The following is a 24552-nucleotide window of genomic DNA, read 5'->3' on the forward strand; positions in this document are numbered from 1 at the left end:
TTCACAGGCCTCATGAGCAGTCAGATTTTTGCTGCGGGTCTGAACACCGATGAAATGTTATCTCTCTTCAGGAGCCAACTAATCTCTCCCAACACTGTACCACAGAAAGACAAAAACACAAGTTTCTTGCTTTCTTCTTTGGTGGTGTTCTCTGTTGGTGTATTTCTTCTGTGTCACACCAGATATAGCATGTGACACCTGTCCGTGGCTGTACCCGTTTTCCTGGAAGACTTTTCGGAGGTGGCTCAGCTCTACAAATAGTAAATTTATTTTATTCCTTTACTCATAAATGATCTTAATTTTTGTTTAATTTGCGGAGCAAAATTATAACATTGTCATCTTAAATTGGTGAAAGCCCCTTGTATATGTTAAGTTATAAGTGTTTTGGACAATCATCAGGATAAGCAGTCTGACTTAACTACTGAACTGAACTGTGTTCCTAGATCTTCCTGGTGATTTTATCTGTTCATTATCCTGCAATTAACTTTTAAGTTTGGTTACATTCTAAACTCTGATGCTAGTCCCAAGGTTGCTTGATGATTTATGCTTCTTCATTGTTGCCATTCTCATATCACCACCACTGCTGCCACAACCACCACCATCACCATTTCTCTGTGCTGTGCACCAATCCTCTATAGATAAGTGGTTGCCTTTCCCTTATTTTACTTATTTTTCCATCCAGGAATTTCCAATATTGCTACGGATATAGGTCAGACATCTACGTAAAGCATCATATGCATGCTAGCTCCTGTTGTACACAGATAATCCAAAACATTGTGACCATCTGCTTAATAATGTGTTGGTCCCCTTTGGAATGCAATAAAGCACAGATTCTACCTGATAATATCCCAGATGTGTTCCATCAGATCAGATGAATTTAGTGGCCTAGGCGTCAGTGTGAGTTCACTATCAAGCTCCTGAAACTACTTTAATGTGATTCTGGCCTTGTGGTGAAAGTTATTCTACTGGAAGATTACATTGCTGTCAGGAAAGACATCAAGCATCGTGGAATGAATGAGGTCTGCAGTAAGATTCACATACGCCACAGCCGTCATGATGACTTCAGTTATTACCATAGATCCCATGGTAGTCCATTTGAAAATCCTCCATAGATAATAGTAAACCCTCCACTTGCATCTGTTTTGGGCAGCCATTTACCTGTATGACAGTGTATCCAGACATGACCATTGGCATGGTGTAACAGAAAATGTGATACATCTGACCAGACAACATGTTTCCGTTGATTCATGGGGCAACGTCGATGATCCTGTGCCCACTACAGTCATAACCTAGTGTTGCTGGGTCAACATACATAGGTACACATAAGGTTCATGTGCTATGGAGCTACATGTTCAGCTGCAAGGAACATTGTGCTCTGAAACACTGCACCAGCATTGTATTCTGTCATCACATCTGTGTTAGAGAACAGGCAAACATGTGACCTCCTCATTCTCTGATGGGGCATGGATGTCCAACATCATGTTGCCTACTGTGGTTTCATGATCCTTCAGTCACTTTCCATAAATGCTCACACCAGTACAATGTTTTGACATTGTTGATATGCCCATTCCCAGCCACTGGACTGTAATTGTCTATAACAATTTGTCGTGTCAAAGTCACTAATGTCAGTGGATTTCCTTTTGTGGTCTGAACCACTGCTAAAATAATTTATCATTTTTCTCCACTCAAGTTATACAGGGTGTTACAAAAAGGTACGGCCAAACTTTCAGGAAACATTCCTCACACACAAATAAAGAAAAGATGTTATATGGTCATGTGTCCGGAAACACTTAATTTCCATGTTAGAGCTCATTTTAGTTTTGCCAGTATGTACTGTACTTCCTCGATTCACCGCCAGTTGGCCCAGTTGAAGGAAGGTAATGTTGACTTCGGTGCTTGTGTTGACATGCGACTCATTGCTCTACAGTACTAGCATCAAGCACGTCAGTACATAGCATCAACAGGTTAGCGTTCATCACGAGCATGGTTTTGCAGACAGTGCAATGTTTACAAATGCAGAGTTGGCAGATGCCCATTTGATGTATGGATTAGCACGGGGCAATAGCAGTGGCACAGTATGTTTGTATCGAGACAGATTTCCAGAACGGAGGTGTCCCAACGGGAAGATGTTTGAAGCAATTGATTGGCGTCTTAGGGAGCACGGAGCATTCCAGCCTATGACTCACGACTGGGGAAGACCTAGAACGATGAGAACACCTGCAATGGACGAGGCAATTCTTCGTGCAGTTGACGATAACCCTAATGTCAGCGTCAGAGAAGTTGCTGCTGTACAAGATAACGTTGACCACGTCACTGTATGGAGAGTGCTACGGGAGAACCATTTGTTCCCGTACCATGTACAGTGTGTGCAGGCAGTATCAGCAGCTGATTGGCCTCCACGGGTACACTTCTGTGAGTGGTTCATCCAACAATGTGTCAATCCTCATTTCAGTGCAAATGTTCGCTTTACAGATGAGGCTTCATTCCAACATGATCAAATTGTAAATTTTCTCAATCAACATGTGTGGGCTGACGAGAATCCGCACGCAATTATGCAATCACATCATCAACATAGATTTTCTGTGAACATTTGGGCAGGCATTGTTGGTGATGTCTTGGTTGGGCCCCATGTTCTTCCACCTACGCTCAATGGAGCAAGTTATCATGATTTCATACGGGATACTCTACCTGTGCTGCTAGAACATGTGCCTTTACAAGTACGACACAACATGTGGTTCATGCACGATGGACCTCCTGCACATTTTAGTCAAAGTGTTCGTGCGCTTCTCAACAACAGATTCGGTGACCGATGGATTGGTAGAGGCGGACCAATTCCATGGCCTCCACGCTTGCCTGACCTCAACCCTCTTGACTTTCATTTATGGGGGCATTTGAAAGCTCTTGTCTACACAACCCCGGTACCAGATGTAGAGACTCTTCTTGCTCGTATTGTGGACAGCTGTGATACAATACGCCATTATCCAGGGCTGCATCAGCGCATCAGGGATTCCATGCGACGGAGGGTGGATGTGTGTATCCTCACTAACGGAGGACATTTTGAACATTTCCTGTAACAAAGTATTTGAAGTCACACTGGTATGTTCTGTTGCTGTGTGTTTCCATTCCATGATTAATGTGATTTGAAGAGAAGTAATAAAATGAGCTCTAACATGGAAAGTAAGCATTTCCGGACACATGTCCACATAACATATTTTCTTTCTTTGTGTGTGAGGAATGTTTCCTGAAAGTTTGGCTGTACCTTTTTGTAACACCCTGTATACTTTCCTTACTGAGTCACTTGCTCACAATATGACCAGAGAGCAATTAATGTAATGGTGGGCAATGGTATAATGTTTTGGCTCATCTGTGTACAATTAGTGTAAGGACCGTAAGAACAGTATGCACAAAATTAGGGCATGCACAGAGGAATACAGATGCAGATCTGTCATCCACTTCAGTTGTGGCTGAAATAGGGGAGAAGTGACTAATACAATGGTTTGCATGATATATTTGGACTGGTATTTTGTAGAATGAGAGAAAGTATGTTGTTTTGTGCTGAACCTTTTCATGTCTAGTGTATTCTTCAGTGCACCGTATTTATTTTGTTGTTATCTACTCAACACATTATGTGCCAATCTTGAATTAGAAACTTGAGTCATTTGTGTACAGATAAAATTTTTAAGTTTTGGATCAACGAGACATGATATTAGATACTCCGTGTATGATACTAAATGTAAAGATGCTGCTTTATGTATAAATCTGTTACATGTTCTCTGTTCATGAGGAGCTCCTTGTTTGGATCTATGGGATGAAAAGTGTTCATATATCTATATAGCCTTGATGTAAAAAAATTTTGAAGTACAGAAGCACAAAACTCGCCAGCATTCTCCATATTTTATATTGTTATGAGGTTACTTATAATACTGGCAATAGAAAAAAAAATGTTTTTATGTGTTTACCTCACAGGTGTATTACTGATTCATGTAGAAATGTTGCATCAGTCTCTGATGGGCTATTCATTAGTATGTAATAAATATTTCTAGTCCTGTGAGTGTTCATTATCAGTTGACCTTTTTTCTCTACAGCTTGACACTAGCAATAGTGATTCTGTCCTGAGCAACAGCCAGCTGCTGCATTACCCTGCACCATCTGAAGGGGCTCCACTTGCATTTGTCATCACAGAATTTCATACATTATTGCTTTTTGCAGACCATGTGAAGGGAGTTTCTTTGCTAAATCATGAATTGATATTTGAAGACTACTTCAGTGAGGTGAGGGTTCTCATAATGATCTTCTTTTTTGCACTTTAATTTGGATTTTTGTACGTAGATTTTACATTTTATGATTAGAGAAGACAAGAATAAATCTTTTGTAATTGTATTTGCATGAACTGAGAAATTTGTTTCTTTGTTAAATACTGATACTGGTGTGTGGGAGCTATTTTGGTAATTTACCTTCATACATGTGGGGGAGTACATTCTCGGAGAGCAGCCGTTGCTCTTGCATTAAGCAGTTTAACTAGTGAATTCTGGTCAACTGCATAATTGTTCATACAACATGTTCAGCAGAACCTTGCATTTTGTTTATAAATTGCTAGTTCATTCTTTGCTTGTTTGATTGATGCTTACTTACACTTCAAAAGACCTCTTGAAATTATCAAATACATAAGAGAGGCAGGTTACTTGTAGTTACATCAGAATACTGAAGTAGTACTAAGTTCTTGTTTTGAAATAGAGAGAGAAGAGTGTGTGTGTGTGTGTGTGTGTGTGTGTGTGTGTGTGTGTGTGTGTGTGTGCGTGCGTGCGTGCGTGCGTGCGCGCGCGCATGCATGCACGCATGGCGTGCATGTGGGGTGGGCGTAGGGGGGGGGGGGGGGGAGGGGAGGTGAATTCGAGAAGATAAAGATGACTATCATTTCCTGCAGCATTTTAACTCTCAACTCTTAGCTTTATTTGTGTAATTTTCATTACATTCTTTTGAATTTAAATAAAGAGGACCAACTCATTGGTTTCTCTTGTTATTTGCAGAAGTGTTGCTGCAAGATTAAACATGAAGTTAGATATCTCTCTCTTTGTATGTGTGTGTGGTGGGTAGGGGAAGATAGAGGGATGGAGAGGGGGCGGGGGCACTCTGTTTTGAACCCTAGACAATGAAGCATGGTCTATATGGAAATTATTTGTACTTTTAGTGTTGTGGATTTGAATTTCAGAATTCTTTCACATTCATTATTAATCAAAAACACCATTAGGGAGTAAATTTATTGACATATGAGAATAATAAGCCCAATGTCTTTGAGGAATCTGTTGCAAGATTTTCAATTTTTTATTGCCTGCTTTCATAGAAAAATATACTTTTTACCTTAACTGCTTTTTCCCAGAAAATTATTCAATGGTACAAACGGAGGGGAAAAGTATGCTAGCAATCCTGTCATGTGTTTGCCACAGTGAGAGAGATTTCTAAGTATAAAGCATGCAGAACAGAGTTTTTAGATTAACTAATCCACATGCTGATGCCATCTCTGAATGTAGGGATTTTACACACGTGGTGTTTCATTTAGTGTGTGCTTATTGAACTATACTCCTGTTACCTTAAGTCATGCTTTTTAGTTTAGTTTTAGAATGTGTGAGGGAGTTGAAATATTTTGAGTTTTGTATTCATTGTGTGAAATTGAGCACATTAACAGTCACTTTTTTGGTTCATAAACAATTATTTATATCCAAAATATACAGAAGAATTAAAATGATCTACTTATATCCCTTATTTATCTGAAAACTATCAGCTCCAAATCACAAAAAAAAAGAAAAAAAAATTAAAAATGTGTTGCTCTTACAGCATTCCAATTTTCATCATTTGTTTTGAAGTGCAGTTAGGTTAAGATTTCCTTCAACATGAATTTCTTGTAACATTCAAGGCTTACTAAAAGTGTCTTGTGTCCAGATCACACTGACATTAAGCATTCATCTATGAGGATGGCTTGAAAAGTCCTCAGAACAGAATAGAAAAAAAGTATTTACATCACTGAAACTCTCTTTATTTTTCAATGTAGTTTCCTTGTAGATTAATGCACTTCGTCCAACGATGTTCCAGTGTCTTTATTCCATCTCAAAAATGAGTTTTTTCCAGGCCTGCAAAATAGTTGTCAACTCCAGCTATCAATTCTTTGTTTGAAGTGAATCTTCATCCATTAAAAAAATTTTCAGTTTTGGGAAGAAATGGAAGTCTGATGGGAGCCATATCAGGTGAATAAGGCAGATGTGGCAACAATTCATACCTTAGTTTGTGTAATTTTGTCATGGCAACAGCACGTGTGTGTGTGCACAATGTCGTGATAGACAATGACTTTCATTTTTGCTAAACCTGACCGTTTTTTGCATATGTTTTGTTGCAATTTCTCCAGGAAGTTAGCATAGTATTCTCCAGTAATTGTTTGCCAAGTGGGGAGATAATCTACAAACAGAATCCCTTTCGCATCACAGAACACTGTTGTCATTACTTTTCCCTTTGAAGGAATTGTCTTTGCTTTCTTTGGCGAATCAGCATATTTCTTTGCTTTGACAGTTGTTTTGTCTATGGGGTACAGTAGTGCACTCAAGTCTCATCTGTGGTCACAAACCATCACAAAAATCTTGTTTGTTTCTCCTAAAACGGGCCGAACTTTGTTCTGATATGTCCATTCTCCTGCGTTTTTGATCCGGCGTCAAGAGTTGTGGCCCCCATTTTGCAAATGATTTCATTTCTAATTCTTCAGTTAAAATGTTATATACTCTTTCAGATGACATCTGGCAAGTGGGAGCAATTTCAAGCGCTTTCAATAGGCGATCCTTCATGACCATTTTGTGCACTTCTGCAATGACTTCTGGAGTAGTGACACATCTTGGCTGATCACTGGGCAGATCATCTAAGATCTCCCAACCAAATTTGTCCACTTGGCAACAGTTGAATATGAATGGCAGAGTCCCTTAGTGTATTCTGGAAATCGGCATGAAAGTCCTTTGCTTTCATATCTTTCTTTACAAAGTACTTAATCACTGCTCAAATCTCGATTTTTTTTCTATCTTTGCAAATCACTACATGGGAATAGCAACAGAGCCACGTCACCGCCACAACTCTGTTCCAAGGACACTTATGTGGCACATGTCTACAGGCAACAGTCCAATGAATATCACGTGAACAACTCGTTGCGCTAGTGCTGACCTCTCGTGGTGATTCTGAGAACTTTTCAAATCACCCTCGTACATCGAAACTTATACTTACTTTCAGCCACCTGGATACTCTTCCTCCTCACTGTTTGCACCATGAGTGTCTGGTTAAAGAGTGTAGTAGTCAGCATGATGGTTTTTAGGGATGTAAGGAAGCAGAGACAACAAGTCCTTGTGTTTTGCAGCAGCAATCTTTCTGCTTGCCAGAATACCAGGGGTCCTCATTTTACAAGTATGAATAAATTGTGGTGAGTTTGAAATGTTGAAATCTGTTGGTGTCCTCTTTCTGAGGTTTTCCATTATGTTTATTAAGAATCTCAACTTCCTTCCAAAAATACAGTGGAGAGTAGTTTTCTTTAAATTGGATAATTCAAGGTATCCTGACCTCAATTTTTATGACAAAAATTTGATGCAATTTCATCTTTTGTCCAGATGTGCTCATCTGTTTCTTAGCTAGATTTTAAGTTGGTGCTTGTAAGTCTTAAAAATCTTTCTTTGTCATCCTCTGCACTTGCAAAGGGTTCTTCACTTGGGCCTTTTTACCAGTCCTCTGAAGTAACAACATAGTCCATTTTCCTGATCTCTTTCTTAATAACACCAAAGTCACTATGAGAAGACCGAAAGATTTGCCCAGGAACTGAGTAAACAAACAAGAGATGATTTCTGAAGCACCTCTTGAAGCCATGTTTTCATACTATTTACACATAACACCACCATCATTGGTACATATGTGGATATCAAAGTTGTATACACAAAATTGTGTAAAATAGTACACCACGTAAGCAGATATCTTGGGTGTTGAAAGAGTTTTCGCCAAATCAAATTTATTAAACACAAGTCTGTTTCTTCTGTGCAACATTTGACTCAATACTATCTTAGAAGAGTATAAGTTTGATGTATATGAACAACCAGATGTATTATATCCTGTTGTTTGGATATCCATTCGTCTCACACCTTACATGTATTGGTATTAGGCATTTTGAAACCTATATTAAATTTTCTTGTGAATATTGTTCTGACAGTATTATACCTGTCGCACCACAAACCATTTCTTCTATCTTCATTTTTGTAGAGTCAGTGCATTTCCGCCACAGATTTCACAGAATATCTCTCTCTCTCTCTCTCCCTCCCTCCCTCTCTCTCTCTCTCTCTCTCTCTCTCTCTCTCTCTCTCTCTCTCTCTCTCTCTCTCTCGGGATTTATAGGCTTCATTTTCTAACATTTCTGCATTGTGAGTCTTGTCACCAGAATAATCAGTGTCATTAGGTGTTTCATGATGAGTGTTAGATGTTTATGCACTTTGGTCTCCTCTAGCAATAGATAAATGCCACCTAGATATCACAAATATATCACAAAATGCTTTAGCACAAACTGTTACTGAAACACTGTTCACGTTATTTATGCAATGTGCATGTGATAACTTTCTTGTAATATCACTGCCAAAATCTGCACTGTTTCTATAAACTCTGTTGCTTGGTTTACCATGCACAACACTACAAAAAACATTTTTCAGATTATATTTTCATAGACTATAAAACTTAGTGAAGTGATTGCCCTTATCATTCTCCATAAGTATGTGATACTCATCAACTGGTGTTAGCTTTCATAGACTTCATAGCACATTCACAACTACAACCCTGTTTCCTCGCTGGAACAGCTTTGTTAATTTTTTCACTTTCTCTTCTTCCAGTCATTTTAATTTCTTTCATGTTTTCTAGATCTGTCACAGCTGCTAGACACAAAATCATGTCACTATCAGCCATTATATCTACACTAAAACATATGACTACAAACATGTGTGCCATTGGCTACCACTATCTGACATAATGTTACTCTTTGACTAACCTGAGTGTCTCACAGATTTTAAAAAAGTCTCAATGAAGGATGTGGAAAGTAGTATAGTATTTTTAAAAAATAAAGACTCTGCTGGGCGGGATGGGATACCCACTAAAGTGAGTAAAGCAGTATATAACGTAATAGCACCTACACTAACTCAAATAATGAACTGATCTGTTGAACAAGAATGCTTTGCTGGTGTGTTGAAGTATGCTGAAGTCATATCTCTGTTAAAACAAGGGTCGATGGAAGACATGGGAAACTGTCACCCTATTTCTTGTCTTCCTGACCTGTTGGAATTATTAGACAAAGTAGCTGCAAACCAAATTTAAAATTTTGTTGTAAAAATGATATTACAAGTAACGAACTTGGACTTCAACAATGAAGGAACAAAAAAGAAGAAGAAAAGAAACACCACCTCTGGATGCAATGAATAACTATACTGAAAATTATGCAAAGCATTGGACCAGAGAGGTAAAGTTTTAGGTATCTTCTGTGATCTGACAAAATCCTTTGACTTGATAAAACACGTCTTGCTTACCTGAAAATTAGATAAATATGGCATTAAGGTCAATACTCTGAAATTGCTTATATAATGCCCCTACAACAGAAAACACAAAGGGTAGCTATCACTACAAACCCAGTGACTTATTATTGTAAATGGAGTAGGGTATCACTGAGTGTGCCTCAAGGCTCTAAATTAGGGCTAATCCTGTTCCTATTGTGTATAAATGACTTATCCGCAAATATAAATTTCCTATCTGTTCTGTTCATAGATAATACTTCTGTTTTAATTAAAGATGAAAGTGCAGAAAAAATTCGGAGCTCTATCGTAAGCACGTTGGCTACCCTGGAAAACTGGTTCCAGTTAAATTGTCGGAAACTGAACACTGCAAAAACCCATATGGTACCTTTCTAAACAAACATTCAAAATGTGTGGAACTTAAAATATAACATAACAATAACTTATGGAAGAAGCTAACATAGTCAAATTCCATGAACTAAATGTAGACAAGAACTTAAGCTGGAATACATGTGTTGACTTCCTGTGTAATAAATTGAACAGTTTTACATTTGAAATGCAAATAATAGCAAATTCCACTCAAATGAGCACACAAAAAATAGCATATCATAGTTGTTTCAAATCTGTCATTATGTATGGTATAATTTTTGGGGGAAGAAAATTGTCAGGTACAGCAAAAAGAAGCCTTTCGCCCATTATTTCGGAAACTACGAATCATACCTGTGTCCACTATATAGTATGTATAGTCCCATACTCATGGAACGAGTGTAGGGCGAGCAGATGCAAGAATCCTGCGTCATTGCTAATGACAAGGTCCGAATATAGGTGTTGCCTTCCTCTAAGTTATTATGAAGGGTCAGTCGTGTACCTGTGTTGTGTGAATGACTGTAACAAGTGCTTGTACAGTGTAGTCTTGGATGTGTGTTCCCTCAATATACATTTATGAAGTTATGATGTTTGTAGACTGCAGACAAAAATTACTTGAGAAGAGAAATAAAAAGAATTTTATGCTAACCACAATAGTAGAAATTATATGCTTGGACCCCACAGAATATGTGGATGACAAATATAATAAATAAATGGGCAAAAATATATTTAATATGAAGCCAGATATTCTAAAAATAAGGCTACAGCAGATTATAAAGATTCACAGAATTTGAGCAAGATGTAACATAGTGTTATATTTTTTAAATTATGTTTATAACAAAATTGAAGTATTATTGGCATCAGTTGTTCTACTTTTATTATGAAGTATTACTACAATTTTGATGAGTCTCCTGTACCCGAATCAAATGTGTGTGTGTTTATTTTTATTTATTCATTTTTTTTTCCCCCAGACCGAAAATTTGCTTGATACTGCTCTCCCTGCTCTGCTCTATTCTGTGCAAGTCTCTTCATCTCAAAGTAATGACTTGAGTACAGGCTTCTGACTCTGCTTTCTGTATTCATCTCTTTATCTCCCTCTATGATTTTTTTACCCCCCTCCACTCTCTCTCTCTCTCTCTCTCTCTCTCTCTCTCTCTCTCTCTCTCTCTCTCTCTCTCTCGCTCTCTCTCTCCCCCCCCCCCCCCCCTCCCTCTCCTCCAATACTAAATTGGTGATCCTTTGATGTCTCAGAACATGTCCTATCAACCAATTCCTTCTTTTAGTCAAGTTGTGCCACAAATTTCTTGTCTCCCCAGTTCTGTTCAGTACTTCCTCATTAGTTATGCAATCTACCTATCTAATCTTCAGCATTTTTCTGTAGCACTATATTTCAAAAGCCTCTATTCTCTTCTTTTTAAAATGTTTATCATCCATGTTTCACTTCCATACATGCCTACATTCCAGACAGATACTTTCAGAAAAGACTTCCTAACACTTAAATCTATGTTTGATGTTAACACATTTCTGTTTTCTGAAATGCCTTTATTGCTATTGCAAGTGTGCATTTTATATCCTCTCATCAGTTGTTTTGTTGCCCAAATAGCAAAACTTTTCTGGTAGTTTTAGTGGCCTGTTTCCTAATGGCCTGATTTAATTCAACAACATTCCATTGTCCTTGTTTTTCTTTTGTTGATGTTCACCTAATATTCTCATTTCAAGATGCTGTCCATTCTGTTTAACTGCCCTTCCAAGTGTTTTGCTGTCTCTAATAGAATTGTGATGTCATTGGCAAACCTCAGTGTTATGGGACTATTAAATCACAATTCACAATTCTTAGCTTCCTCCTGCATTGTGAAATTGCTTTTTGGAGGTATTCCAAAATCTTTCTCTTTTACTGTGGGAGAGTACGAGTGGATATTAATTATTCATATATTGTGGTATAATAAATATGTAAGAGTAACATCCAAATATACCAGTAACTCTTTTTTTAAACAATTTATGGGTTAGGTCCCCCTTGCATTGAAGTACACAATTGTATAGTAATAGTTAAAGTAGAATTAAATATTTAGCTATTTGCTTTGAACCGGTTATAAGACTGTTTCACTATTTTCTTGGCTGTGTCTGAAATGGATGTGTTTGGGCATTTTTTACTAAACTTGTATCATCAGCAAACATCACAGTTTTTGAAAATCCCTCCAATGTCTTTGATAAATCATTTATGTGTAACAAAACTGGCATGACCCAAGTTCCGAACATTACAGGACAACGTATTTAATGTTTCTTCAGCCTTAATTTTGTTTTACTCCTGTGGTATTGTTTGTTAAGGTCATCCTCAGATGTCTGTTGTTAATATCTGATTCCACCGAGAATGGTGGAATGGTGAAAACGGGAGGTAACATCTTAGATTCTCTGACAAGCTCACAGAAAATGTCAATAGGATATCTTTTCTTGTTTAATTAAAGTTTTTTGATTAGATCACTTATTGCTTTCTCTATACTGAATCGTACATGGAATTCCAATTGAGCATTCATTAAAATATTGTTGCGAGAAATGTTATTCTGTTATAAGCTAGTTGTCAAAATTCTTGATGACATTGAAAAGTGAGAGAAGGGTGTATAATTGTCACCACTTCTAAACTTGAGTATTACTGATGAAATATGCAATATGCAGGACATTAATAGTACTGCTGAATGTGTTTAAAGTTGAGTCAGTGTCTTGCCTCTGGCATTCTTAACATGTAAAACAGTAGACACCTTCAAAAACTATGTGATATGACATGTTCAGCTGCACTTTCTTAATGTTACTGTAATAAGATTTGTATTACTGCATTATATTTATAGTTTTAGTACAGATTAGATATTTGTTCTCTTTTGTGTATTTTTATGTTTTTAGCTGTAATTTTTTTTGCAGACTGTTGGAAAACTAGTCAGCATAACAAAGGATCCTATTAGAGGGACCATTTGGGTATATACAGAGAAAGCTGTGTTTCGTTACAAAGTAACACAGGAAGAAAGAAATGTGTGGCAGGTATGTTAACAAAAACTGTCTTCCTCATGAGTGTGTTTACATATGTAGATAGATGGAATGCACCTCTTTATCAATTACTGGAAAGAAACAGTTCAAAGTTTTATAAGGGCCATGAGTAACTGTAGCCAGTAGAATTCTCAAATCTAAGGTTCCTTTACACCCATCGAGTAGGGGTCTGTCAGAACCAAATTTCAGCTATATGCTCTGCAAAGAAAATACTAGTGTAGAAAGTGTCTGTTCAAGGCATTACATGTCTGTAGTTTGTGTGGGATTATGCTTCTGCATCTGTAGTATTTGATAAGTTAACTATTCTTCTGGGTAATGCCAAGTAGTGAGCGCTTCAGGAAGCTCTGTTAGCACTGAACAAGTTTAGATTTGGTGTACATTTATGTGAAAGACAACCAATGCTTTAGTGCAGAAGGGAATTATCTGCCCTTATACCCTGCTGTCATTAGAATTGCAACAACAGTTATGGTAGCAAATAATGATATTTTACTTATTGCGCATGTACAATATAGTGAATGGCTGATTAAATTTGTAGGTGATTTGGAAGTACACAGGTTGCGAAGACTAATACACAGAGCTGCTCCCTCTAACGTCAACAATCCATGACCAGATTTTATTAGTGACTGAGAGACATGAAGAGCTAGCTGTTCAGAAAAACAATAGTATGCCTTCTGTATTGAAATAGGAAGCAGGTTAGGACAGCATGGACAATATGTGGCATTGCAGCCTGTTGAAAAATAATGTCATGGAGACATTACTACCAACCTTGAAACATCGGAAATGTAATGGCTGCTGTTCAAATTATCAGCTGTGTGAGGCAGAGGAGACTGAGTTGTGTTCTCAGTGGCTCCCCATACCATCACACCTGGTGCTGGATCTGTGCGATGACGAAGAATGCAGTTGGTAACACGCAAAACAACAGGTGCAAGCCCCCTCCTTGAAAAACATGACCACACCATAACACCACTGCCTCCGAATTTTACTGTTGATACTATACACCCTGGCAGATGGAGTTCACTGTGTATTCACATACCCACACCCTGCCATCGGATCGCCATATTGTGTTCTGTGATTCGTCACTCCACACAATGTTTTCCCACTATTCGATCATCCAGTGTTTACACTCCTTACACCAAGCAAGACATTGTTTGGCATTTACCGGCATGATGTGTGGCTTATGAGCAACTGCTTGACCATGAAAGCCAAGTTTTCTCACCTCCTGCCTAGCTGTTGTAGTACTTTCAGCAGATCCTAATGCAGTTTGGAATTCCTGTGTGTTTGTCTGGATATACATCTGTCTATTACACATTACAATTCTCTTCAACTGTCAGCGGTCTCTGTCAGTCAACAGACGAGGTCGGCCTGTACCCTTTTGTGCTTTACGTGTTCCTTCACTTTTCCACTTCACTATCATATCGGAAACAATGGACCTAGGCATGCTTAGGAGTGTGGAAATATCGTATACAGATGTATGACACAAGTGACACCCAATTACCTGACCATGTTCGAAGTCCGTGAGTTCCACAGAGCACCCCATTCTGCTCTCTCATGATGCCTAATGACTGCTGAGGTTGCTGACATGGAGTACCTGGCAGTAGGTGGCAGTACAATGCACCTAATATGAAAAACGTATGTTTCTGGGGGTGTCCAGATACTTTTGATCACATAGTTTATAGACACACACACACACACACACACAAAGGTTTACAGTTTGGTCATTCTCCAATACAGTAACTAACCAGAGGTGAGGAGCCCAGACTGCTATGAAAGTCTGTAATTGTTATGAAATCGTAAACACACAAAATGCAAAATGAGCTCTGTGCATCAGCGTTTGAAATTAAGTAGACCTGCCACTGGAGCTATGCGAGAGGATGCTTGCATATCATTGGCAGCAGCATAAAGGTTTGTGGCAGTGCCCTCTTGCTGCAGTGGTGGGTGTGGGAAATATGGCATGATTGGCAGTGCATGTGTTTTAAATTGCGGCCACCTGGAAGGTGGTCAGTACCAGAATTTCCTGGTCATAGTATTACAACAAGTTGTAGCTCAAAACATTTTACAGAACACTTGCAGAAATCTGGGTGAGAACTCAGTGCCATTCTGCTTCTTGTAGTGTGTCTTAAAACAAAGTCAAAATTCCATTAAGTGCATCTTTGTGTAAACTTTATTAAATGGCACTTTCATGCTGGTTTCTGACATTTAGATCAAAAAGTCTTGAATGATCAGAAATTATACTGTATGATGCAAAAAGAAAGAACAAATTTCATTTGTTAATTACTGAAAAACTATAAAGGATAGAAAGACATCCCTCATTTCATTGGATAGAGGAAGGTCCAAAGTTTTGACACAGCTGTGCTGTTGTTTGTTTGTAGGAACGTGGTGACTACACCATAAGAGAAATGATTTTGTGTGCAGGAATTTGCGTAAAAGTCAATCCATTGTTCCACTGAGTGGGCATTCTGCTGTCAATTCAGCAAGTAGCCACCTGCAACCAAGCAGATTCATGACTGACATACAAAAATCTTGGAAGTTGGTTGCATATGCAAAGGGAAGAGCACTGGTCGGCCATGCATGTCTGATGAAAATGTTGATTGTATCCAAGGTGCATTCACATAGAGCCCTCAGTAGCCCGCTAAGATTGGCAGTAATGACACCTGCACATGAAGCCTTATAATTTGCAGTTACTGCAGCAATTGAATCCCAGTGACCATATCAGAAGCTACAAATTTTGCATTTCAGTTCTCCAGGGACAGGAGAGGACACTTTTTCTGAATGACTCATCTTTTCAGGTGAATTGACATTCCATATATTGGGTAAAAGTAAACCATCATACTCCGAAGGATTTGGGGGTCACAAAATTCTGGCATCATCATCGAACACGAGAGATACTCAATGAAACTGAATCTGTTTTGTGCCATTTCTGTTCACAAAGTGTATCGACCTTTCTTTTTGGTGGAGGAATCTGTGACAGGAGTGGCATACCTGGATATACTGAAAAATTGCTTGTTTCATCAACATCATGAAGAGTTCAATGATTTTGTTTTTATGCACGACGGTGCCTCGCCTCATGTTTACCTTAAGTTGCGACATTATCTTAACAGCACCATCCCTCAACACTGGATTGGAAGAGATGGCCAACAAGATCTTGTTCATTGCTTTGGGCCTCCTAGGTCACCAGACTTCACACCTTGTATTTCTTTTTCTGTGTGGTACATAAAAAACAGAGTCTTTGTCCCATCTATGTCAGCTACTCGTCAAGAGCTGAAAAATCGAATTCTTGAGGATGTTGATTAAGCAAACAGGGATCTGTTGAGTCATCTGTGGAATGAACTACTGTTTCGATGTTCTTTAGCAATGCATGGTGCTCATGTTGAGTATAGTATAGTGGCTGTGCGAACATAAAACTTTGAATGCTCCCCTAGCCAGTGACATATGCAAAGTGTTTCTATCTTTAATAATTTGTCTGTACTGATCAACAGAAATCTGTTCTTTTTTGTGAATCATCCTGTTTATCTAAACAAAATTTAATCAATTCTTCGAACACATCATTTCAAAAACATTTCTGATAATTGTGCCCAATATGTTTGAAAAAAATTTAATGAGTGAAATCCAGCAAAAAGTACCACTGTCTGCTACTTTTTAAGTATAATATTATGCTTTTGAACTAGCATAAAAAAACTCAGTGGGTTTTAACAAAGGAAGAGGCAGATCACAGAGAGGATAGTGCAATGTGGGTTAAGGGGGGGGTCAGCCTAGTGGGTATTGAGAGAAAGTTGAATCAAAGGTCATGTTACAAGGATCCCTACATGTACATATCTGCATCTGTACTCCACAGGCCACCATGCATTATGTGGTGGAGGGTAATTTGTGTACCACTATTGTTTACCCCTTCCCTACTCCAGTCGTGAGTAGTCTGCTGGAAGAACGATTGGTGGTAAGCCTCTGTGCAGGCTTGAATCCCCCTAATTTTATCTTCATGGCCTTTTTGTGAGATATTTGTAGAAGGAAGAAATATATTTGTCGACTCTTCTGGGAACATGCACTCTTGGATCTTTAACAGCAAACAACACCATGGTGCAGAATGCCCCTGTTGCAACAGCTACGACTAGAAATGGTTGATCAATGCTGTGGTGCTTTTATGCTTACTGAATGGACCTGTCATGAAACATATTTGCTCTTCTTAGGATCTTCTCTATTTCTTCTATCAGTCCTATCTGGTACCGACCCCATGCTGATGAGCAATATTCACATATTGGTCAAGTGAGGGTTTTGTAAATTGCCACTCTTGTTGATAGACTACAATTCCTGAGGATTCTTTCAATGAATCTATGTCTGGAATCTGCCATACCTGCAATTAATTTTACATGGTCATTCCACTTTAAATCCCTCGGCACACGTACTCCTAGATATTTTACTGAAGTAACTTTGTCCAGAGATTGTTCTGAAATTGTGTGCTCGTGCAATAATGTCTATTTACATTCAATACACTATGTTTGTCTATGTTAAGGGCCAGCTGACACTCCCTATGGAAGTTGAGGAACACAAACTCTTCCTGGGCACTGGTATTGACCATTTTCTGGGCCTCATAGACAAACAGAATGAGCTAGGTTTCACAGGATTGTTGTTTCCACAACCCACATTGATTCATACAGAAGAGATTTTCACTCTCCAGAAATGTCATAATACAAGCGTATAAATTTTGCCACTCACAGATGTCAGAGATGTAATCCTACAGTTTTTTGCATCTGTTTGACAACCTTTCTTTAAAATGGAAATGACCTGCACTTTTTTCCAATCATAGAAACACTTTGCTCCTCCAAAGCCTTCCATCTGTTGAACAATTTCAGTTGCTTTTCCATCCCATGGTCACTTATTTTGGTGTTGGCCATTTTGTCATTCATATGAGGATTTAAAGAAGGTACTGCAGTGTGATCTTCCTCCATGAAATAGTTCTGGAAAAAGATGTCTAGTGTTTTGGCCTTTTCATTTATCCTTCATTTCAGTGCCATTAAAGCCACAAAGTGTCTGAACAGATGGGTTCGATCAATTTACTGATTTGACCTAAGAGCAAAATTGCTTTGGATTTTCTGTCATGTCAATAGGCAGAATTTTATTTTCAAATTTGTTTAACACTTTACGTATGGATTTCCTTATGCTAGGATTTTTTTCACAATGCTACAATATATAGCTAGGCACTAGAATTGACTCATAGAAATACTTGCGGAAAATGGTGTCTCAGAAATCTATGTAGTTACAGCAGTGTCACAAGAGAACACACAAAATTCTTAGAATTATTCAGAGTTGCAGTTGTTCTTTAAGGTGAAAAATATGCAGTCAGTAATATAGTTTTGTTGTGGAGGCATAAATATAAGCCACTGCAGTGAGTGCACGGTGATATAGGGGTATGTTTCTTTATATTTGTGTAGTTCTAGTTATATTGTTTAATACTTGCTGTGTGTTCAGCAAATGGACTTTGTTACCAAATATGATTTCAATATCCTTGACATTTAGCACTTGTTATTTCTAGATAGTACAGCTCCTGATAGAAGATGGTTTCCATCTCATGCAGGAGTAAGTTGAATTTATTTTTGGCTAATTAGGGAACATTGGTCACACTAAAAATGAAAATAAGTCTTCGTTTTTGAGTGGCTGCCTTGTATACCAAGTGATGCTCAGTCCACCAGTGAGACTGGTTTATATGCCCGCAGGCATACACGGGTGATGTAGGCAACTCGCCAGACTGCCCAATCACATGTGTTCCATGCATGGCTGTTGTGCTTGGCCCTCCCTGGCCACTTGAGCTCAGCCAGTAGACTATGGTCACCAACTCTACAGCCCTGCTGCAAGATGGCCCTTGCCTCAGCTTTTTGCCCTTTCTGTGCTTGTGTGTGCCCTGCTGCCCTCAGGTGAGAGTGTGAACTGGAACAGCCTGCCTTGGTGGGTAAGGTTTTTATTCTTGATAAGCAAGAGACCCAACTGTTGCATTCTTCTTTCTTTTTTCAAGTTCTACTGCATATTCAGTTATTGAATCGAAAGTTGTATTTCTGAAAATCTTTTTTTGGCTTGAGAAGTGAAAAATAGCAAGCAGTACTTCGACTTATGAACCAAAAACCTTGAGCAGATTTTCAGTAAATGTCATTGCTGATGTCAAGGGTAAACTAATTGATGTATGTCCTCTCTCACTGTTAAATAGTGAGACCAGCCTTAGAGTGCACTTTTTATCACAAGAAGTTTTTTTTATTAATGGATACTCACAGCTTGAAGAAAACATTAATGTACAGTGTAATTAAATACAATATAGATGTTCATAAATGATAGACCCTAGTAGGCTCAACAGATAGTGAAGCATATGGAATATGTACTCAGAAATGTGAGTGGCTCAAACAATTTTTTAGTAGAACCCAGTATGTGTCCTGAGCAGCGAGTTTTCAAAGGTATCATCAGGAGTGCCATGGGGAAGTCTGGTAGGACTACTCTCATTCTGTATATAAATAACTGATCTGACAGACAGGGTGAACAGCAATCTATGCCTCTTTGCTGGTGACACTTTGCTGGTGACACATTGCTGGTGACACTTTGCTGATGACACTTTGCTGATGACACTGCAAGCCACCATACAGCGTGTGATGGAGAGTGGTCTGTACCACTACTAGTTGCTTCCTTTCCTATTCCATTGGCAGATAGAGTGAGGGAAGGATGACTGTCACTATGCCACCTTATGAATCCTAATTTCTTATGTTTTATCTTCTTGGTACTTAGGCGGAATTTGTGTTGGTCTCAATAGGACTGTTTTTCAGTCATCTTCAAATGCGAGTTCTCTAAGAACTAAGAGCAAGCTGAGGATCTCACAAATGATGCTTTATAAAACTTTGATGATTCATGGACATAAGCTTCTCAGTCCCTGGAAATTTATTATATTCAAATTCAGAAAATGTTTGAGAACCCTGCAGAAAACTGATGTGGAGGATATTGTTCTGTAATTGGTGGATCTGTTCTTTTACCCCCTTATATACAAGAGTCGCCTGTACTTTTTTTCTAGTTGCTCAGGGGCTTGTGCTGGCTAGAAGGTTCACTATAAATTCAAGTTAAGTAAGGGGCCAGTGCTGTAGAGTAAGCTTTGTAAAATTGATTTGGGTTCCTGTCTGGATCCGGTGACTTATTTGTTTACAACTCTTTCGGTTGTTTATGTATGCCAGGGATGCTTGTTACTATATTCTCCATATGGGACTCTGTGCGACAGCCAAACGATGATTCTCCTGCGTGAATGATTTCTTAAATATGAACTTTAAAACTTTGGCTTTTGTTTTGCTGTCTACAACTACCACCCCACACTAGTCAACAAGGTTGGAAGCTGTAGACCTGCATAGTGATTTTACATAGGACCAGAATTTTCTTAGTTTCTTGGCCTGATCTTTTGCTAAGGTACACTGGTGGTAGTTGTAACCTTTGCACATAGACCTTCTTCACAGATGCATAACTCTCTGCTAGTCTTTGCTTTTGTTATTTGTGTGTGCTACTTTGAACCAAGAGCACAACAGTCTTTGCTTGCTGAGCATTTTCTGAATTTCATTGTTAAAATATGGTGGGTCTTTTCTGTCCTTAATTCACTTACTAGGCACATACTTGTTCAGAACATGATATACAATCTGCTTAAACTTTGCCCATACTACTTCTATGTTCATCATACTGGAACTAAATTATTGCAGTTCGTTGTCTAAGTGAGATGCTAACAGCTGCTTATCTGCTCTTTGTAGCAGAAATGCTGTCGTGCCCTTCTTGACCAATTTATTAACTTTCAAAAACGTAGTCACTATGATTACATCATGATCCATAATCCCCATCTTCATACTGACGTAGTCGATAAGGTCTGGCCTGTTTGTAGCTGCAATGTCTAAGATATTTCCTGTGTGTGTGAGCTGCTAAACTAGCTGCTCAGAACAATTTTTGGAAAACGTTTTCTAAAGCATTTCACAAGACTGTCTGTCTGCACTCTCTGCAATGAATCCATAAATGCCCCAGACTATAATTGGTATGTTAAAGCTACTTCCAACTAGTATTGCATGATTATGGCTTTACTAGCTACTGACTGTAGACTTTCTTGGGATGACTCTAGCTAGACCTGCCACAGTGGAATTGGGTGGCCGGTAAAAAACATCCAACAATTAACTTGCTTTCACTGTTATATGTGACCAGATAACTTCACTCTGACACTCAGTTTCAAACTCAACAGAGACAATAGGTTTGTCAACTGCAATTAATGCTTCCCTTCTTTTGGCATCTAATCTGTTCTTCCAATAAATGTTCCATGACTCACTTAATATATGTCAGAGCTTTCTGCTTTGGGTTTTAGCCAGCTGTTGGTCTCAAGAGTAATTTTAGCATGAGAATTTTCCTGGAGAGCAGTAATTCCAAAAACTTTGTTATGAATATTTCACCAATTTACTGATGTAATTTTGACAGTCAAAGTGTATTTACTCTCAATGCTGCCTGATGTCCCTATCTGCATATTTATTGGTGAATGTTCATCAGAGTGCCTCAAACCACAGCTTAACCTACGAGAACCCCATGTGCCCTCCACAAGTACTCTGATGTCAGAGTATCTGCTTCCTTCATGGAGTGCATTCTGGACCTATCATGAGGAGTCCTACAATTCCGCATCTGGTAATGCACATTTATAAATCTGCAGCAAAGATCATCAGTGTGTTGACAAAGCCCTTGGTCGAGGCCCTCCACTCGGCTCCAAACCAAATGATCCCGATCAACTCTGGGAACAATGCTGCCAATTGCACCCCATGCATGAGGCCAGCAGCTTTCATCACCTCCACCAGCCACCTACATGAACTGAGGATAGCCTCAGAAGCCATGCAACAGGTGCCATTGGTGCTGACATGAGCCATATCTTGCAGGTAACTCCACCCTGAACTTACAATGGCCACAGGTATGGCTGCCTCCACATCTAAGATGAGGCCTCCCAGCAGACATATGAAGCACACATTGGCTTTCTTTTCAGCTGTGAACGCTATCCTCCTAATGTGTCCATACCATGCCTAATGTTGGAGCTCCTGATATCTAGTAAGCTCCTGCCCATGTCTGCTTGGACCTTACTGAAGGAGTAGCCACCTATCTACTCACAGGGCAAATTGACAAGGCCAGTGGATGCTAATATCTTAATGAACTGTGTAGTTGGAAAATGATAACTGAGCTACACAAATGATCAATTGATTAAATTATTATCTGGGTGTAATGTTGCAGAGTGACAATAAATGGAATGAGCTCGTAAGGTAATTTATAGGAAAAGTGAACAGTCAACTGCAGTAAATTGGGAGAATTCTGTGAAAGTGTAGCTCATCTCTAAAGCAGACCATGAGTAGCACACTTTAGAACGCTTGTGGGGCCCATTTGTGAGTTCTGGTTGAATATTTGGATTAAAGAAAAACATCAAAGCTGTTCCGAGACGTGCTGCTAAATTTGTTACTGGTAGGTTTGAGCAATACACGAGTGTTACAGAAATGCTCCACGATCTCATATGGGAATCCCTAGAGGGAAGGTTATGTTCTTTCAGCGAAACACTATTGAGAAAGTTCAGAGAACTGGCATTTTAAACAGGTTGCAGAACAATCCTACTACCACGAACATAAATCTTGTGAAGGATCTTGAAGACAAGATAACAGAAATCAGGGCTCATATGGAAATATATACACACACTTCTGTTTTCCTTGGTCCAATTGCAAGTGGAACGGGAAAAAGGAATGACTGGCAGTGGTGCATGGTACCCTGTGCCATGTGCCGTATAGTGCCTTGCACAGTATGTATGTGCATGTAGATGTAACCTTTCTCTTTTGTAAATGAACTTGTGTTATTTGTTTGATAATTTTAACATTTATCGAATTCTGGATTCTGCCTTAACTATTTTACATCACTGCAGACAGGAGAATCTGTTGAATGTGGTACACTGTACTTGAGACTTATAATTTGAGAAAATTAAGTGTTGTAAGCTCAGAAGTGGGATACATCATGCTGAACCAAATTTCCATCTGATTTGTCTTATAAAGGAAAGAGAATAATCTGTACGTAACTGCTTGCACAATTCATATATATATTAAAAACAAAGATTCCAAGACTTACCAAGCGGGAAAGCGCCTGTAGATAGGCACAATGAATAAAACACAAACACACACACAGAATTTGAGCTTTCGCAACCGGCAGCTGCTTCATCAGGAAAGAGGGAAGGAAAAGGAAAGATGAAAGGATGTGGGTTTTAAGGGAGAGGGTAAGGAGTCATTCCAATCCCGGGAGCGGAAAGACTTACCTTAGGGGGAAAAAAAGGATAGGTATATGCTCGCGCGCACACACACGCATATCCATCCATACATATACAGACACAAGCAGACATATATGTTAGTCTTTCCGCTCCCGGGACTGGAATGACTCCTTACCCTCTCCCTTAAAACCCACATCCTTTCATCTTTCCTTTTCCTTCCCTCTTTCCTGACGAAGCAGCCGCTGGTTGCGAAAGCTCAAATGCTGTGTGTGTGTTGGTGGGTTTTATTTATTGTGCCTATCTACCGGCGCTTTCTCGCAACCCACATCCTTTCATCTTTCCTTTTCCTTCCCTCTTTCCTGATGAAGCAGCTGCCGGTTGCGAAAGCTCGAAATTCTGTGTGTGTGTTTGTGTGTTTTATTTATTGTGCCTATCTACCGGCGCTTTCCCGCTTGGTATGTCTTGGAATCTTTGTTTTTAATATATAGAAAGAAACTTCCACATGGGAAAAATATATTAAAATATATATTTTAACATGTGAGTCAAAGTAGTTAATGCTTCTCATGCTACTACATAATTAAAGATTTTGAAGTATTAGGGACTGTGTGAACTCAAACATTTTATATAATATTTTGGATAACATTGTTTAAATACTTCGAAGTAAGTTTCCAACATACAGAGCATGTAATAGAAAATGTAGTATGGTTTAAAAGAGTTATTCTTTTCTGTGTGCTTTTGTTTTTATCTTTCTTTCACTAGTATTTTAATGCATATTTAATAGCTAGATTCAATATATAAATCTCAGAAATGGATCTCTTCTCTCCCATACCAAATTGTTCTACAGTGTTCCAATGTTGTTTTTGTAAATTAAATTTTACTTGTTTCCTTACAGAAAGAAATAAACTTTTTGTTCTTTTTTTAAAGATATTTGCGAAGAAAGGGGAGTTTGAATTGGCAAAGCAATATTGTAGAGACAACCCAGCACATTTGGACCAAGTACTTGTAAAGGAAGCTGAAATGTACTTCAATAAAAAAGAGTGAGTACCTTTTTGAAAGCTCCTTTGGTTATGGATTTTTACATATATCAACACAAATTATTCTGATACAGTGGTTGTTGCATTTCTGCTTTTGTTCTGACATTTCTTTTGGTGAAGTAAAGAGAGTTATTCAGTGGCTAAATAATTTCTTCTCAAAAGACACTTGGACAGGTATGTGGAAATTTTGGAAGTACACATTACTTAACATATTCATTTGTTGATCCATCCATTCAGAATAGTGTTCTGTAAAACCCAACATGAAGCTGAACATTCAGGGACTGGCAGTGATTCTAGATTTACA

General features: G+C 38.6%; 1 protein-coding gene across 4 annotated transcripts in view; it reads left to right on the forward strand.

The window, feature by feature from the left end:
• LOC126334735 (vacuolar protein sorting-associated protein 18 homolog) overlaps positions 1–24552 on the forward strand; it is a 259374-nt gene that overhangs the window by 53897 nt on the left and 180925 nt on the right. For all 4 annotated transcript variants that reach the window (XM_049997277.1, XM_049997278.1, XM_049997279.1 and 1 more), the window contains 3 exons: positions 4086–4271; positions 12834–12950; positions 24139–24251. In XM_049997277.1, the coding sequence (XP_049853234.1) occupies positions 4086–4271; positions 12834–12950; positions 24139–24251 (416 nt within the window). The remainder of the gene's footprint in view (positions 1–4085; positions 4272–12833; positions 12951–24138; positions 24252–24552) is intronic.

The sequence above is a fragment of the Schistocerca gregaria genome, chromosome 2, assembly GCF_023897955.1.
Source record: "Schistocerca gregaria isolate iqSchGreg1 chromosome 2, iqSchGreg1.2, whole genome shotgun sequence".
Taxonomy (NCBI): domain Eukaryota; kingdom Metazoa; phylum Arthropoda; class Insecta; order Orthoptera; family Acrididae; genus Schistocerca; species Schistocerca gregaria.